The 18,547-nt window shown below is 38.4% G+C and overlaps 2 protein-coding genes across 3 annotated transcripts in view; one reads left to right on the forward strand and one right to left on the reverse strand.

Moving 5' to 3' along the window:
- Positions 1-18,547, reverse strand: part of apc2 (APC regulator of WNT signaling pathway 2) — a 29,508-nt gene that overhangs the window by 7,415 nt on the left and 3,546 nt on the right. Inside the window, exons 2-13 of one of the 2 annotated variants that reach the window (XM_087784713.1) lie at positions 13,405-13,555; positions 11,971-12,061; positions 11,570-11,888; positions 10,372-10,480; positions 9,868-9,981; positions 9,244-9,318; positions 1,566-1,655; positions 1,061-1,454; positions 903-1,001; positions 685-824; positions 316-510; positions 36-250 (exon numbers count right to left, since the gene is read on the reverse strand). In XM_087784713.1, the coding sequence (XP_087640839.1) occupies positions 36-250; positions 316-510; positions 685-824; positions 903-1,001; positions 1,061-1,454; positions 1,566-1,655; positions 9,244-9,318; positions 9,868-9,981; positions 10,372-10,480; positions 11,570-11,888; positions 11,971-12,061; positions 13,405-13,542 (1,979 nt within the window). In that variant the 5' untranslated portion in view covers positions 13,543-13,555. Of the gene's footprint in view, positions 1-35; positions 251-315; positions 511-684; positions 825-902; positions 1,002-1,060; positions 1,455-1,565; positions 1,656-9,243; positions 9,319-9,867; positions 9,982-10,371; positions 10,481-11,569; positions 11,889-11,970; positions 12,062-13,404; positions 13,568-18,547 lie in introns of those variants that run through there. The other variant, XM_087784712.1, reaches the window with a different exon arrangement.
- LOC148086575 (neoverrucotoxin subunit beta-like) lies at positions 5,120-8,377 on the forward strand. Its single transcript, XM_087784737.1, has 5 exons — positions 5,120-5,263; positions 6,111-6,619; positions 6,708-6,864; positions 6,924-6,961; positions 7,680-8,377. The coding sequence occupies exons 2-5, from the start codon at positions 6,145-6,147 to the stop codon at positions 8,237-8,239; spliced, it is 1,230 nt and encodes a 409-aa protein (XP_087640863.1). The 5' UTR covers positions 5,120-5,263; positions 6,111-6,144; the 3' UTR covers positions 8,240-8,377.

Below are 18,547 nucleotides of genomic sequence, written 5' to 3' on the forward strand. Positions count from 1 at the left end.
ATATCAAGGATTTACCAAGAGACTTTACTTCCTACCTGTAATCCTCTCGTGTGGCAACCAGGCTCGAAACATTTCGCAGGATGCCTCCCCCACTTTCAATGATGGCAAGCGAGTTGGTCTGACAGCGGTATGTTAATGTACTGACCAGGAACCCAAGGGCACTTTCCACTGAACAGATGGCCATTTTGTTTTCAATGCTATGCGCTGACAGGTTCCACAAAGCGCTCAGAAGACTTTTCAGTGTTGACTCCTGGAACAAGGACATTCGTTAGCACTGTTTTGCATCTCAGAAAAGCTTGTTCACTTTACTGTTACCTTTGTGGCCTGCAAGGCACACGTCATTAACGCAGACACGCAGCCGATGTCTCTCAAAACCCTCTTACTGCTGATATCGGCTCGCCAGGACAAATTCCGTAGAATGCTAGAGACGACCTGGTGCAACTCCTCACTGTCTGAACCTAGTTGGGCAACAAGAGCCTGCAGGGAACTCTTCTTGGAGCACAGAGTTGCCTGTTTAAAGGTACAAGAAGTATTAAAAACTGCACCAACAAACAGATCTCACATAGTCAGAAAACTGTTGATTATATGCATCTGAATTAGTAATGTATTCATGTCTGGGTCTTGGTTTGGCACAGACTTTCACGGTGAAGAACAGATGGGTAAAATATAGATTGTAAACTGTACCTTGTTCACGACATCTCCAAATGTGAGGTTTGTGACAGCCATCCCTGAATAGCGGCGCAGGGCCATGTTGATGGGGTCGTTCTGCATCCCATACATGGCCTGGTCAAGGTGAATCAGATCCGCCACCACTTGTAGACCACCTGATAAGTGAGGCATTGATATAGTCAACCGACTACCGTTATTGTTTTCTGTTTTTCAAAGAATCCGTTTTCACAAACCTAATTCATTCATGGCACGCCGGTACTCCTCTTCGAAAGAGAGCTTCATGATGGCGCACATGGCCTGACAGATCTGAGGGTCAACAGGTTCTGGAATATCTACGGAATAGGACATTAGGACTGATTCTTTCGATCAAGGTTCCAAACTCCAGACTAACCTGTTGTTTTGGTTCCTCCTGGTGAAGGAATATCAGTGTGGCTCTCAATCCAGTCCCAGCCACTGTCGCAGTATGTTCTGATTTGCTCCAACATGTGCAACACCCTCATCTCCCGGCGGGCCTGGCCCTCGTCCTGCTGGGAGTAGATGATGTTGTGCAGTGCGGCGCTGGCCCTGGACTTGGCCTCGCGGCTACAGCAAGTCGTCACGGCATCCCCCGTTCCAGTGTTGTCACCTGGAACATCGTGCAGGATTTGAACTAGTAGGGGGACGCAACCAGACTTCCTCATGGCGATGCAGCTGTCCTGTGAGCTAGACATGGCGAGAAGAGTCCGGGACATCTCCTCCTTGTCTCGGTTTGCTAGCATGGAGAGCAGCCAAAAGACCATCTCCACCTGAGACAGAACAAGTCCAGTTTAGTGTGTGAAAGAGGCAGGTGGTCAAAATGTAACGGCAGTCAGGGGACATGACTATTGTCTCAGAGCTGAAGCCAGAACAGTGTTCACCTTGCTGCCTCCGTCTGCAACTGCATCAGTTCCTGCCACTGAAGTGTTGTTCTCGGGCTCACCAGAGGGTGGCTTCTCTGCTCCGGATAACTGCGAGCACAAATGTGATTTATGAAGATGCAAGTTACTTATAAAAATGATTTGTATTTTTCTTTTAAACCATTGTATCTATTTACAATTGCTCCACAAAAACAAAACAAAAATATAAACTCCTTATAATGTTAAATTAAAATTACTTTTATTATCCGTTTTTTGTTTTATTTTACTCCCATTTTTTTTCGAATATTCTTCGAATTTCTTAGTGCATTACTGCCTGTTTTTTAGTACAACACGTTACAGTTCATCCATCCACCTCTAGAGAGCGCACATCGTTATGGTGTAATAGTGCTTTCACTGCCTCAGGTGAGTGTAAATCCTGGCCCGGCTCCAGACGAGTGGGCGGTAAACAACATTTGACCCAGTTCCTCAGCTGCAGAATCGATCCCTGGTGTCCAGCAGGAGAGACGCTCAGAAACATCCTGGATTATTCTTTTCACTTATAATAATAATATACATTTAATTTCATCTGCTGCTGGAGGAGCAGGTTCAACACTGACTCTCTCCCGGATCTAAGAGAGACTCCAGAACCCTTCAGGGAAAACTTTTCTCATTGTTCTGTCGCGAAACAAGATGACCTTAGGTGAGAGTTGAAACCATCCTTGACTTTGTGTTTTAGCTTAGTTTAATTTACCCTCAATTCAAGCACAAATTAATCTAAACAGTGTTTGTTTTTTCTCCTCTTTCTCTTATCACATGCAGAAACTCCAAGAGAGCACCAGAGACGCCGCCGCCTCCACAATGTCGTCGCCATGGTGACGCTTCAGGGTGTGAGGTGTGATGTGGAAGCGAGCCAAAGTGTTTTCAGCAGACAAAGAATGTTGCTTTTTAAAACAAAGAAAACCAACATGCATCAATCCAAGTAACCCTCAGACAGTCTGCACACCAGTGAGCCGTGAGCACAGAGGGACAAATTCACTTCAGTAACGTCGCAACAGTCAGTGCCGAGGTTTGGCCTCACAAAACTTCCAGAGCATTTTTTTTTTAAATTCATAGAAATGTGAATCGTAAAGAACATAAGCTCATGAACGTATATATACTTGTTCTACCCAGTAAATAATAATTAGGAGAATAAAAAAAAACGTCATTGATTCAATATATAGCTAAAATATTGTGGTTATAAATGGTTAAATGTGGTTGAAAAGAATAAAATAATTGTTCAAAAAAACATATGTAAATTATCTCAGAAAAAACCTACAATCATTATTTTGAAAGATTATTTTGGAAGAAGTGAAAGATCCAATGAATTTTAGTTATTGAGAGAAAACAGAAACTGAAAATATTAGACATGCAATCTAAAAAAGTATTCGCATGATGGAAAAAAAAGAATATAAAATCAAATAAAATGTTGAAAAAATACTTCTCATATAATATAACCATAACAAAATACAGCGTGAAATTCACAGTTAAACCCTGATTTTATGAGGGGCCAGATAAACATGGGTAGACGACCTCAAGTGGCTCCCGAGCCACAAAGTTGTCCAGGTCAGCTTTAAAAGACATTCACAAAAAGGTTCTTTTTAACCATCATGTCAGCCCTTTCCCTTTATATATCGAATGTCGACAATTTTACATTGAGAGTAACAGGAAAATAATTTATTTTTATAATTATTCAATTTGATCATATTTGTACCTCTTTGTTGTTACTGAGTTGACAAGATGGAAGCAGTGATCAAGAACCAACATAATAGCCTCCAAAATCATCTGAATGGGCATCTTAAAAAGTCGATTGGTCTAGATGAAAGGATGTGATAGTCACCACACTGTCGCACTAGCAAAAGCTTATAGAGATAGCATCATTGTGCTAATGGCTACGTCAAAATCAGGTGTGTTTTTCCCCACTCCAGGCCGATGAAAAAACTGTTCAGAACCAAGTGCTGGGAATTTGGATGAGATCAGAGAAGGTTTGGCGCCCGACTGAGCCGGACCCAGTCGTTGGTATTCTGGGGGGGAAGCGAAGCAGAAAGCTTCCGTCGCTTCTCTGTCTTCATTTCTCTCTCTGTGCTCGGTGCCAACTCTGCAGCTCGGCAACAGCCAATCACAGCCCAGCTCAGCAGACGTGGCTGCATGGCAACGAGCTGGTGTGGCAGAGAGATAAAGAGGCGCAGGGGGTACTGCAGGCTGGGAGGGATTGGTAACGCTTTTGAAGGACAAGGGTCACTCCTGAACCCTCAGCATCACTTTAGTGTCGCTTCTAACGTTCATAAAAAAACACATAAACACTCCTTCGTCTCATCACATTGTTCTTAGATGAAGACTCGCACATCTTCATACTTGACCTTTAATTTCTTTTTGTCATAGAGTGGACTACATTTTTATGAACCTTTTGACTTTATTTATAACAATTTATTTATTAATAACATTAATAATAATCGTTTTCTAATCATTTCTTCACTTTTATTCTCCACATTTGTTTAAATAATGACAATTTTGTATCCACTATCCTTCACTCATTGTGAAAACTGATCCATTCAGGTGAACATTCAGCGTGACCTACAAACACAGCCTTCTTGAACATGAACTATTCACTTGTTTGTCAACCTGCAGCTTTTAGTTTTCAGGTCAAAGTTCATCCACTGAATTATTGATCAGCTCAGATGTGAAGAGTAATTAATGTGAAATGAAACGAGGATGACCAACTGGCCAATCGAAGCACTTTTCACAGAAGGAGGACATGAATCTGAACTGAAAGGTGAATTAATCTCTAATCTCAGATTTGACCTCAAAGTTCTCCATCACGTGTGTTAATCTCTTCACCAGGATGTTACAGAGCGTGATGGGATTACCTACCGATGGACGTCAGATTATCGATCATATAAAAATAGACGCTTCTCACATAAACCTCTCTCTTGGTGCTTTGATAAAACTGTAAACTGTAAAAAAGTAAATTTTGTTTATTTTTTTATTTAACCTTTTTTTAATTTGTCGTCCTTTTTTGTTGGTATTACATAAATCGTCACTGTAATGTTCCTCTAAACATCTTTTTTTTTCATGATTTACTTTCATTCAAAATTACATTATTACAATTAATTATTTTTTCAAAATTATTGTTAAATATTTATTTTTACAATTACTATTGTAAGTTATATTTCCGCTAAATATAAATCCCTTTTCCCCCTCTCCATTGTTTCCACAAACATTATCTTTTGTCTTTTTTTTAGTTTTTTTGTTAATCCTACATTAAAGCAGGATCCAGTTGTTTAAATAGTGGGATAATAAAATAAAATATTCTTTAAGGTGAGATAATATGTATAAGTTAATATTTCACAATCATTCAAAACTCCTTAGTGATCCTAAACTGACAAGAAAACTGAGACGCTGGAGATGACGGACATGTCAACCTCAGTCCAGACTTGCTGCTGGAGCAAATTGCTGAACCACGAACTCTGACCTCACCTGCATGAGTGGCGGGAACTCCCAGATGTTCTGGCCAATCAGCTGCTGCGGCCCAGAAATGGAGAGAAACTGGTTGAACCAGAAACAAGCAGCAGCTTCAAGACTGAAGTTTCTCTTGAAACAGAGACGGGCAGATGAAATAAAACAGAACCACTGTTTGCTGTTGACGACCCAAACATGACCAGAACCAGCCCGACCTTGATCAGGTGAGCTAGTTCCTTTGTCGAGCTTTGATTCACAACTTGTACTTCAGATATAAATCTTACTTCTAGATATAAATCAGGAACAAACTAAGACTCAGTTATGGATCCCAGTCAACTCTCAGAACAAAGTGAATCTCTAGTGATCATCTTCTCAGAAGAAAAGTATTCTTTTCATCTCAGGTTAAAGAGAGTCAGTCGGTGATAATAGTTTAAACGTCACACTAACAACCTCAGGTTTAGCAAAAGAAGGTCTGATTTTTGACATATTCAAATCCAAGTGACAATAAGTGATATTTTTTAGATAAAGGGTTCTAAAAAAGTAGACAAATGAGAAGTTGCGGTGCTTTTAGAAATTAAATCTGGAAATTTGGTGCCAAAAAGCTTTTGTGATACAAAAAGAAAAAGTGATTACAATCAGATTAAAAAAAGAAAAATAGCAAAAAAGGACCATATACATTTTAATTCGTAATTTATTTAATTTCATTAGAAGAAAAAAAAGGAAGCCACATTTCGATTACGTTGGATAAATGTTCAAACTAATAAAATAAAAAGTCACATTCAGATTTATAAAAATGGCAAAGAAGTATTAGAACAATGAATTAATGTGAATTAGTTGAATAGTCAGATTAATGAGATCCATAAAGAACACATTTGGAAGATTAGAATTTAGATTTTTGAAAAGTTAACTTTTGTGCAAAAAGGGCATAAATAAAGATTTAAAATAGATATACGAGTTAAAAAGCCTGGTTGAGATCAATACATTTGAAAGTAAATATACATAGAATTAAAATTCAGATTTATGAGATAAAAGTGGCCTGTTGCACTATAAAGGTTTACATTTTTCTTTCAGATCCTAAAATTCCACCGTAGGTTCTGAAGTGAAGATGAATAAACCTGAAGATGATCCGCCTGAAACGTCTGGACCTCAGACTGCCTCAGACTCAAACACGAAGGAAGTCAGGAAGGTCCGGCCTCTGTCGCTGTTCAGAGAGGACTTGAGTTACTTTAAGGAGAACCTGCTGAATGTCCTGAAGGACAAGAACAGCAGAGCGACAGGACAGGACAAGAGGAGCAGCGTCAGCGCACTGACTCTCCTGAGAGAAGACCTGAGTCAACTCAGGGAGGACGTGAGCAGCGTCTTCAAACTGGGACAGTCCAGAGAGGACGCCTCTAAAATAAAAGTCTCCAGTGAAGAAGACGAGGACAGCAAGACTGAGGGAGTGGAGGACGGTGGAGGAGATGAGGAAGACGGGTCGTCGACGAGTGAAAACTCAGATCAACTGACCGTGAGTGAAGAGGACGAGTTAGAGACGAGCTGCGTTCAAGAAGCCGACCAACAAGAGAGTTCCACAGAGACCAGTGAGTTAACATTGGTTTTACATTTTCCTGCTATAGTAGTTTCAAACTAGATCTAAACCTTCTTCTCGAATAACAACAACTTTCCTAGTCGAACCCTCAGATGGCAGCGACCGATCGAGTCTCAGCTCCTCCACTGAAGACGGGTCAACAATTCATGAGCCAGAAGATCCGGGGGCTTCTTTTCCAGAGTCTTTGTCTGAGAATATCCTGCTGGTTTCCAGAGATGTTAAGAAGTGTGACACCAGGTGAGCGGAGACGTCACCAGAGTCTAACGTACATTTTAATCTTGAGTGTCGTTCTACAGGGCTCAGCTGGAGGTCGACCCCTGGGGTTTGAAGAACTGTAAGTTCCTTTTGTTGACTCAAAGATAGTTGAAGTGATAGCGAAGTGTTCGCTTGGTTATCCCGAGGTATACGTTCTCAACCCCCCGCAATAAACAAAATCTGCGAAGTTGCCACCATTTTTAGTTATTTATTTAACTTAATTTGAACTTGAGAACCCACTATTGCATATAAGGTGCCATCCCTCTAGAAAACCTTCTTACTTACAGCTCCCATATTGCTTTGCCACCTAGCCAACCAATCACCATCACTTTTGACAACTTCATAAACATAGAATTTATCTACAGTATTGTGGCGCCCAACCAGCTGTCACGAAACCGAGCAGTGGCAGAAAGGCATCATGGGAGTTCAAAGTTTTGTAAGTAAGTAAGTAATATTTATTTATATAGCGCTTTTCCAGACCAGGGTCACAAAGCGCTTTAACAATCAAAACAATACTCAAAAAAGTATATACTTTAAAGATCAAGATAATACTGAGAACAACACAGGAGATAAAGGAAAATCAAGGAAAAGCCTGAACAAATAGAAAAGTCTTAAGATTATTATTATTATTAATAATTATTATTAATATAATTATTATTCTTATTATTGTAGGCACCATAAGCAAGATGGTTGCAGTAATTGGTGCCTCCCACTAAGTCCTGTGTATCTGATGTTGTAATAAATCACAATTGTAACGATCAAAGACAGGCTCTGAGTTTGATTTGTTTGGTCTGCAGTCGCCTGTTATCTGACGTTGGACCCGAACACGGCTAACTCTGAGCTGGAGCTGAGCGAGTGCAACCGAAAAGCCACCCGAGTTTGGTCAAACCTTCGACCCTGCGAACACCCGGACCGGTTCAGACTCTGCCCGCAGGTTCTGTGCCGCGAGGGCCAGCTGGACAACATGTACTGGGAGGTGGAGTGGAGCGGCGGCGCCGACATCGGGGTCACCTACAACAGCATCTCCCGGAGCGGCAGCACGGCCAGCTGCCTGCTGGGACACAACGAGCGCTCCTGGAGTCTGGAGTGTCAGGAGGGGGGTTACACGGCGAGCCACAACAATAGACGCCTGGGCTCCTCCTCACCTAAACCCTTTAGTCACAGGGTTGGGGTGTTTTTGAACTGGACAGCTGGGTCCCTGTCCTTCTACTGCGTCTCCCCTGATGCCATGACCCACATACACACCTTCCAGGCCACCTTCACAGAACCCGTGTACCCGGGATTTTGGGTTTGGGCGTACGAAGGCTCAGTGACCCTGTGTCAGGTGGAGATGAACTGGGAACGTCTACTGCAGTGAGGACCAGACAAGACCTGGACCACATTAACACTCTCATTACTAATTAATCTCTTATTTATTACTATATCGTTTTTTTCAACGATTTTGAAATGTTCTACTAAATTCAACCTGTTCGTAAAGTAAAAAAGAGTAACTTTGTTTTGATTCTGTACATTTTTAATTGAGGTTTTCACATGTTTTACACTTCTGCCGTCACCTCAACTTTACCAAGAGTCCATCACATGCCAACCTGACTAATCTTTGGCTAGCACAACTTGTTAACTTGACTTCCATCAATCTCTGGCTAGCTAGACTTTTGTCCATCGTTTGCCCAATTTTCCGAAGGAGATCTCCAGACGGTTTAATACAGTGTATCTATGTATCTCTCTACTTACCTAATATCCAATAATCTCTTGCTATTACGACTTACTTATTATTTATTTTTAGTCTTATTTATATTAGACTTATTATTTATTATTATCAACTTTATTTCTGGCTAACTCTACGTCTGTCCCGTTTCTTACTTCTACTTCCGCTAAACTCTAAATATATCCACAATTCTGTTCATCACTAGCTTGACATCAGATAATCTCTGACTGGCACGACCTCTATCCACCGCTTGCTAACTTGACCGCCGCTAATCTCTGGCAATCCATAAATTCTGTCCATCGCTAGCTAGCCAGGAGTTTTTAGGCGACAACATAAACGGTTTAAAACCTTAAGAAAGTATAAATGAGTCTAGTTATTAGGAATAAATCTATGATCTTCCTCTGGTTTGTTTAACTTGCTTGTTTGTTATTTAACAGCAAGTGTCCATGCCGGATTTAACACACTTCAAACCACAAAAGCTACAGATTAGATAAGGTCTCTTGCTGAACCTGACCCAATAAAGAGCAAAAAAGGTGCTAAAGAGTTTACATGCTGGATTCATTTCAGGTAGAAGCTGGATCAGAAGACTTGATTACAAAGGAAACTGTTGTGTTCCTCATTCGTTTGTCATCTTTGTGTGAACATGTGCGACCCACCTGCAGCTGACTCTCCTGACTCCCTCGAGCCTCGTGCAGCTCCTTCTCCAGCTGCTCCAGACGTGCAACACGCATCTGAAACATGTGCAGTCGGTTAGATGACCATCCAGATGTTTCCACCAGTCTGTGTTCATCCTTCTGGCTCAGATATTTAACGCAGCGATGATTAACTTTATTCACCGTTAGCTCTGCAATCTATCTTTAGATTGAGTTGAATGTAGTTGTGTTGTAGCAATGTTGCAAATTAAAAAAAACATAAAATTAAAAAACTATTTAGAATATCAAGATGAAAGTCAAAGTCACTGTGCAAAATTACTACACCAAGGTCAAGAAAAAATATACAAAAAAGGTACAGCATATACAAAACTTTATAAGAAAACACTATGAATGTGAAATGTTCACATATTATCCACATATGAACAGATTTAACATATTTATTCTTATATCTGAACCTTTTAGTAAACATGAGATTCCTGCTAAATAATATTTAAATGTATTATTAATATTCTTCTTAATGTTCTGCACTGCTTTGTTCATGATAATTATGTGAATAATGTGAATTGTAATCGTAACTACATCTGTGTAATATGATGACAATAAACTAAAAGAGTCTTGTTGTCTCACCTGCGTCCTCTGGACCATCTCCTCACTGGATCCAAAACGCTCCTCCATCACAGATCGGACCTGCTGGGCCTCGAACTCCAGCTGCTGTCGGATCAGATCCATCTGCAGGGAAAACTGTCGGCCAGGCAACGATGTGAGTGAATCAGTACTAGTGCTGACTCCATATATTCTTGGATTCTCCCTAATGGAACATCTGGACTTCTTTTAACCCATCTTCTAAGGAGCCTCTGTCACTATCATCTTCTAATAAAACATTTTACAGGGAATGGTGAGTTTAGCTACATTTTTGAAGATCATCATTATCATGTTCTTTGAGTAATTTGTGATTTCATTCTCATTTAAGATAAGAAATGTTTTATTAATATGATACATTTATTTTAAAAGCTTTATTAAACAACGTATTATGTGTGATAACAAGCTAAACCTGAAAGTTGTTTAAAGGACACGTTGTTTTATATTTTTATACTGTAAATGTTTTGTGAGAATAGAATTTTTGTGACTCACCGTGTCAATCCGAGGCAGGTGGGTTAGTTTCTGAGACAGCGCCTCCAACTGGCTGAAGTACCAGCAGCGCTCCCTTTCTTCACGATCGATTTCTCCGAGCAGAAGATTCCTGTGGAAGCAGAACAGTGAGACAAAGACACAACGTCTCTTGGTTCGAATCTCTCTCGGTGCCAGTTTATATCATTGTGACAGAAACATATACACCAGATGTGCCAGTTAGCTGGACGTTGACAACACAAAATAAAGGTCCATCACATGCTAACTTGATTAACGCTAATCTACGGCTAGCATGATTTCTGTCTTCTGCTTGTTACCTTGATTACTGCTAATCTCTGGCTATAATGAATATTATCTTCTACTTTCTAACATCATTTCTGTTAATGCTTCTGCATGACTTTTTCTTCTGCTTGCTTACTTTGTTACAGCTAATCTATGGCTAGCATGATTTATGTCTTCTGCTTGCTAACTTTATTTCTGCTAATGTCTTGCTAGTACAACTTCTGTCCACTACTTGCTAACTTGATTTCTGATAATCTACGGCTAGCATTCAATTTATCTTCTGATTGCTAACTTTATTTCTGATAAACTCTGGTCTTCATGAATTTTATCTTCTGACTGCTGACTTTATTTCTGATAATCTCTGGCTAACATTAATTTTATTTTATGCTTGTTAACTTGACTTCTGCTAATCTCTGGCTAGCATGACTTTTATCGTCTGCTTTCTAACTTCACTAATGCTAATTTCTCGCTAGCATGACTTTTATCGTCTGCTTTCTAACTTGACTTCTGCTAATCTCTGGCTAGCATGACTTCTATCGTCTGCTTTCTAACTTCACTAATGCTAATTTTTCGCTAGCATGACTTTTATCTTCTGCTTTCTAATTTGACTTTCGCTAATCCCGCACTAGTAAGATTTATTTGAAATGGTCGTTAACTTGACTTCCGCTGTGCTCAGGTTTACTTAAGATACACAATTTTGTGTTTATAGTACAAGATAAAACACCAAAGCTGTTCCTCACATTATATTGTATTATTACTCTAAATCTAAGGCCTTGTGGAAATCGATTGTACTGGATTTATGGATGTCCTTTGATGATGTCAAATCTTGACACACAGTCTGAAAAAAATCTGTCTTTCCTTCTGTCACATGCCCTCAAGATGAACCAAGAACCCTTCTAACATCATCATGTGACGTCACCTCTCCTTGTAGAGCTCCTCCACATGGTGGTCGCTGAGTCGTCCGTCCGCCGCCGTGATCACGGCCGTCTTGGGCGGCGCTCCGTCCAGGATGTGGTGCGGCAGCATGAGCGAGGATTCGGAGACCGAGGTCAGGCTCTGACGGGACGCCGCTCTGAGCGGACTTCTGCCGCGGGCCATCGGCGCCGAGGAGCAGGCGGGGGGAGCGAGGGCCAGGTGGTCGTCCAGCTCCGACGGGCCTCCGAAGCCTCCGGCCATCATCCTCAGGTTGTGGGTTTGGTGTTTGAGCTCGTAGTAGTTTGTGAGATCCATGTGGAGCTCTGAGGAGACACAGTCGAAGGTTAATGTTCTGTCGTCTACAAGTTTTCTCGTGTGGGAAGCGTCATGTCAATCATGGCCGACCTTTGAGTTGATGCAGCACGTCGCTGCGCCCGGACGACGCCAGCGTTCCCGCCTCCTGCTCCAGCTTACTCTGCAGCTGCTTCAGAACTTCCTGTTTGACACAAAAACAAGAAATTATATTAAACTCATATTTCCTCTCACTTGATGAGCAATAAAAATGAAGTGAGATAACTTATTAAATATTTTATCAATTTATCTTTTTTTAATGTTCATCTTTGATCCATGTTTCTATTTATCCTCCCATTCAATATATTCAAAAAACAGGAACATATATTGAAAACATTTTCACATATTTGGTTGGAGCATCAAACATGTGCAAACTCATCAGACAAATCATGTGTAAAATAACAATTGTATTTGTATTATTATTCACTACTAGTATGACTACCAAATATGACTCTAGGGCTTTTTTCTTCAGGACTTTTGATCTGCGTTTTTCTTTTTTCATTTTAAGAATTATTTTGTAAAGTCCTTTTAAATCAGAATTCAATTTTTATTAGTAAACGTTAATAAAATAAAATAATGATTTAAGCCTATTTAGCCAGATTGTATTAGATTAGTTTTTTTATTGTTTAATTTAAGTTTTTCTGTCATTTCTTTGGTTTGATGGCCCCTCACAACAGCCGTTGTATAAAATGTGGGTAAGTAATTTTCCGAAAACTGATCGTAGGTGTAACATTTTGTAAAAATAATAAACATTTTAGTTAAATCAATACCCCAAAGTAAAAGTTGTTGGCCATCCAATAAATCCCCTCTTTTTTACCTGAATTCTTAATATTAAAAATAAATGCATATCTAATGTTACACTTATAGGGTCTGAAACCAGCGGACAAAGGTTTAATTTGGGGCGTTTAAACATTTTAACATTATTATTATTCTTTTCATATATTTGTTGAAAGGCACTTTACAAATAAAAACGACTTACTTACTATTGTTGCTGTTATCATCAGACATAAGAAACAGATTTTACTAATGATATTGAAAAAGCCTTGAATGATTCAACTGACCATCAACGTCCAACTCAGATAATACAGCTGCACTCAGCAGGGTCTCTGTGTGTGTGTGTCTGTGTGTGTATGTGTGTATATGTGTGTGTGTGTGTGCGTGTGTGTGTGCGTGTGTGTGTGTGTGTAACCAGACAGGCTTTAATTCTCTGCTGGATATGCATTTGTCGGACTTGTTAAATCCCCAGAGTTCGAGCGCTGAAGAGGCAAATGATCCTCAACATCTTTTATGTTCAACTGTTACTACATTGTTGTACATTCTGTTGTACATTGTTGGTGTGATGGAAAGTAGTTATCAAGAGAAAAGTGCTGTTATGCATGGATGAACTCATTTATTGATTCCTACAAACAATTATTAATCAATCTCTGTGTCAAGGCCGACAACAGGAAGCGAACAACTGCGCTCTAACCCTTCAGCGTCTGAACTCACCTTCATGCCGAAGGTCTCTGTCTCCAGCTTGCACAAGTGGTTGGAGTTGTCCTCCAGCTCCCTCCTCAGGTGAGAGTTCTCCTTGCGAAGAGCCTCCACCTGGTGGGCCAGCTGGTCATAGGTCGCCAAGTGGGCCATCGTCAAGCGCCCCCTAGAGGTGGACAGAGAGCAAAATCAAAATGAAATTTAATTAAATAATGTCACATGATTTAACCAAGAATAAGTTATATTAATTGTCACTTTTCAATATTACAAATTCATTTACAGGCTTTGGAAATGACAAAAGGTGTTGCAGAAGTAACGTAGAAAATCAAATACTTTCTCATTTCTTTTAAGAAGAATGTATTTTTTCATATTTAATCCAATTGTTTTCTGCAGACCAGTAAATGGTTGATGTGCTGAGTCACCTCCAGAGTCTGAAGCCAGTGAGTGTTAGCACAGCCGAGTGAAGCTCAGAGTGCACATCTGACCTCAGGGATTGTGGGTAAGAGGAGGGTGAAGCTCTCCATGGGATTGCAGCCACGAATGTGTCCTACATATAAACCAGTTCATACGACTAAATCCACCCTGAAACTGCTTCAGTTGCTCTGGTTTGTTCTCAATATTCTCGTCTGGGCTTCACAACACTCTCGATAAATATATCCCTTTTTTTCCCTAAAAAATGTCTTTGTTTAACACTTTATATATTTTTGGCTTTAAAATCATATTAAATTTTCTATACATTTTTTATGGTTTCTATTTCAAACAGACGTGCATATAAATAAAATAAAATTGTTTTGAAATTACAATTAACATGCAAACATTTACAGTGTTTGTTCATTTTTGTGTTGCCATTGCAATCCTGGGCACAAGATGGCAGCAGTAGTTACAGCCTCTGCGCCTAAAGGAACAATGAAATCCTGCGAGACCCAGCAATGAGGACGAGAGGATACAGGCGACTTCAGCAGCTTTTAAAGCTGATGTTTGGACATATTTTGGTTTCAAAACAAACGAAGGCAGTTACAACTTTATCAAGAGTCATGTGGTCTGTAAATCCAGTCAAGTAATTGGACAATACTACAAAAACATCCTTATTCCTACAGTGTTACAATATATTGCAATATATTCTTTTGTTGCCCTTTTATCGTGATACGTATCGTATCGCCAGATTATTTACAACATGCTACCCTGTTATCCACAAACATCATCATCCATTGAGACTCCTCCCTCATCTTTTTCCACCTCTTCGACCCACTCTATTCATCTCAGCTGCTGAAACACTAGTCCATCACCACAAGACTCTACGCCTGCAATAGCATGTACAGTGTCCCCTCCATTGTTCTTGAAAAACTGCAGTATGTTCAGAACTCTACTGCCCGACTGCACCCACACCCTCTCTAGAGAACACATCACGTCCATCCCTCCATCCACTTCACTGGCTTCCTGTAAAAACCTCACCACCTACAAAGCCCTTAACAACCAGTGTTGCCTGAAGATCACCTACATCCCTGACCCTTATTCGGAGCGTTATAGAAGGTCCTTCATCCCAACTGGTGTCAGGATATTTAACTCTCTACTTTAAATATCCTGATGCTAATCCGTAGTGTGTTTTTCTTCTCGTGTGTTTTTATTTTTTGTTTTTATCTTATTTTAATTTAATTTAATTTTTATTTTATTTTATTTTATTTTATTTTATTTTATTTTATTTTATTTTATTTTATTTTATTTTATTTTATTTATTTATTTATTTATTTATTTATTTATTTATTTTTTTAACTTTATTTTATTCTGTTAATAGTGCTAATTTTCTAATACTGTAAATAATTTGTATATTTTTAAGATCGTTTTATTTTATTTTATTTTATTATCTCCTTACTATTTCTTTTTTTCCATGCACTTTATTTTCATTGTCCTGCTGCTGCTGTTGTAAAAGTGTGTTTCCCCTCTGGGGATGAATAAACGTTTTCTATTCTATTCTATTCTAAATGTGTTATTCAGTCATTCTTCCATCATAATTTAAGCATGTACACTTACATAGGGTTCTGTGATTGTCAGTGTTTATCATTTTTTGCAAGAAAACAACATCAGTTTCAACGACTTCACGATGCAAAAGCATCTGCACGAGAACCAACAACGCCCTCATGACAACAAATGAGTTATTGTTATATCCGCTGAGCTCAGCTGTAGTCGCCCATCGAACACATCCATGTTATTGATGTGCTGCGTTGCCATGGTGACACATGTACATCATGTGCCTGCACTGACATCTGACGCTATGCGAAGCTCCCTGGAGAGTAATGTCTCTTTTGAGATGCCGCACAGAGAGTCTGGTTGCTATGACAACAACCCATCAAACGCCTGTGACCCCGATATTGCATGAAGACATGAAACAGAAGCTGAATTTAAGAGGATAAAAAGAATGTTGGAGAAAAGACTGAATTATTTAGAGTGCAGGAGTGAACGCTCCAGAACCAGGACCAGCTTTTCCTCGCCAGCTCTTCTCTGACAACCGCATCTTGCTGAGTCAGTGGCCTGGAGGTCGTCTCACAATGTCGTATTATTATTCTGCCCGACGGTCACTGGCAGCGTGTCTTTGAACACAAAGGACGATTCATTTAAACCCTCACGATTGAGCTTCCAAGATGTTTAAGATATTATATATCATATATCTAGATACAGATATTGTTTGTAGAAAAATTTGAATTATTTGTGTTTAAATCAATATTATTTCAATTAAATGATACATGTTAAAGCAATACATTTTTAAAAAGGGTAAAATTTCAAGAAGAAACGGTTTTGTTTTGTCTGTAAATATACGCTCAAGCTGCTTTTCCCATTTTTCAACACATGGACTGGTTTCAAAAATAAAAACAAATATGACCAAACAAAGTTTCCTTTTAGGAAAACCATAAGAGCGATTGTCGTAGGTGAAAAGGTCAGAGGTGAAATAACAACGTTGAGCTGTTTTCTAAAGAAGTACTGTATATCAGTGAATGGTTGTATTTTTAAAAATGCCAAATGTTGAAACTTTCATTTTTTTTTTATTATTAAATGTTTGTTTTTTTAATAATTGAATCAAAATTTGATATTGAAAGGTTGCATTTGTTTTTATTTAATCTTTGAATTCAAAAACATATACATTAAGGTTTAATAAATGCATGCATTTCTTTTAACAAATAGAGTTTGATATTATAATTCCAATAGTTCCAACGTTTACTACTCCAAAACATTTGTATATTGAATTTAAAAGGCTAACAATTAAAATAATTAAAATAAAGTTACTTTATGTGTTATTGATTTGTGCTATAAACAAGCAAAACATGCAACCAAATAAAAATTAATCTTGAAAACATCTGAATTTTCCAATTCAATTATTTAAAAAGAAAAAAACCTTTCAATATGCAAATGATTGAGTCACATATTTAAAACACAAAGCAGTTTACTTTGACTTTACTACATCTGAAAAACTTCTGGACCATTAGTGAGAAGACATATGAATTTAACAGAAGAGGTTTTTACACATTTTAAGGTTTAGGCAAAACAGCGACGGATTCAAGCACTTAAGGCGACATTCAGAAAATTTGCGGGGAAAAAAAGGTGTGAAATTTGCCCTTTATGTTACTATTTTCAGAAACCTGGAAAGTTTTCTTATATTTTGAGGCATACATAAAGTATTGTCAGTGTTGTTTTTTTAGAGTTATAAAATATATTGTTATTTTGAATATATGACACTATAATTGCAGTTGTGAGAAACGTTATATGTTGATATGAGTGATTTCTTACAAGATTTAATGAATTATTTATTTGAGACTTTTTTAAATTAGAAAATATTATTAAATAAAAATAGGCTGTTTTTTTGTTTGTTTTTTGAAGACAATAATTTGACATAAAATAGTGGGTTAGGGTTGACATATATTTAATTTGAAATATTTTTCTCGTACAGTCAAAACACCAGCAGTCCTCAAAATCCAAAAATATTGTATTGTAATATTTATACAAGTAAGTGGTTAAATACACCTTTTTTTTAAGTAGATTGATTTTTCTTGAACTGGATCTGTGTCTCAAACTTCTCTAAACTATTTTGCATCCATCTCTGTATGGGTTTTTCTCGTCGTTGAACAAAGAGTGATCACACCCATCTATAGTTCCACCCCCACCCCTGCTCAGGCTTCCCTCCTGAGACTGTCTGGTTACCACGGCAACCGCATCTCGCGGGCAGAGAGGGAGGTGGTGCAGCAGAGGAGGCAGAAAATGGCGGTTATGGAATGAGGCAGTGTTGCATTGAATGAGGATGAGAAATGTGCAAAGGTTGCGTTTTGTCTTTGATATTTGTTGTATATATTGTTTTTGTGATTTCCATTAAAAACATGTTTGACTCAATAAATGATTTCTTATCGATACGCGAGAGACTTTGCAAAAAAGCATTATATTAATATCATTCTATTTGACATATTAGCTTTGTAAACGGATCAATATATAATATTAACGGAATGACAATTTATTTTGTTCTCCATCGTTAATTTAGTTGACCACAGATACACGCAAAGCATGATAAATAATTTAGGATATTTACAGTGCAGGCCAAAGGTTTGGACACAGCTTCTCATTCCATGTTTTTTCTTTCAAAACTATGAATGAACACATTATTATTAGAATTATGTACTAAACAAAAAACAGGGTTCAAATTTAACCGCGACAAACAAAGCACTTGCTGTGACCACCCTTTACACTTGCTGTAATGCCCTGAAAATGTACACGTGTTTCCGGTAACAACTTGCTGTGACCGCCATTTTCTTTTGATTTGTTAATAAATACTGGTAGCGTAATTGTTTCGTTGAATGAACATAATAAATTGTAAATTGTACATTTTTAGGTTAGTTTATTTGTTTAAATGCAGTGCTAAAAGTATTTATTGGTTCGTTTTCCCTCGAAACTCGAAAACCTGTCGATGTTGTTTATGTGTTGTGTTTAAACATTGAATACAAGCCGGTAATGAAAATATATCTATATATATCTATATATATATTGATATATCTATAACAACTGGGCCCGATTTCTTTCTTATAAATGTCAATTTTTAATTACAATATCATGAAAAAGTTCAATATTTTTTTACTCATTTTAGAATGTGAAACCCATATATTATATAGATTCATTACACACA

The sequence above is a fragment of the Callionymus lyra genome, chromosome 2 (assembly GCF_982586985.1).
Source record: "Callionymus lyra chromosome 2, fCalLyr1.hap1.1, whole genome shotgun sequence".
NCBI lineage: Eukaryota > Metazoa > Chordata > Actinopteri > Syngnathiformes > Callionymidae > Callionymus > Callionymus lyra.

Bases quoted from the DNA above. Each gene is read 5' to 3' on its own strand.
- LOC148086575 (XM_087784737.1), top strand. From the start codon at position 6,145: ATGAATAAACCTGAAGATGATCCGCCTGAAACGTCTGGACCTCAGACT. The intron at 6,865-6,923 runs GTGAGCGGAGAC...GTCGTTCTACAG, and splicing joins GTTAAGAAGTGTGACACCAG to GGCTCAGCTGGAGGTCGACC. The intron at 6,962-7,679 runs GTAAGTTCCTTT...TTTGGTCTGCAG, and splicing joins CCCCTGGGGTTTGAAGAACT to TCGCCTGTTATCTGACGTTG.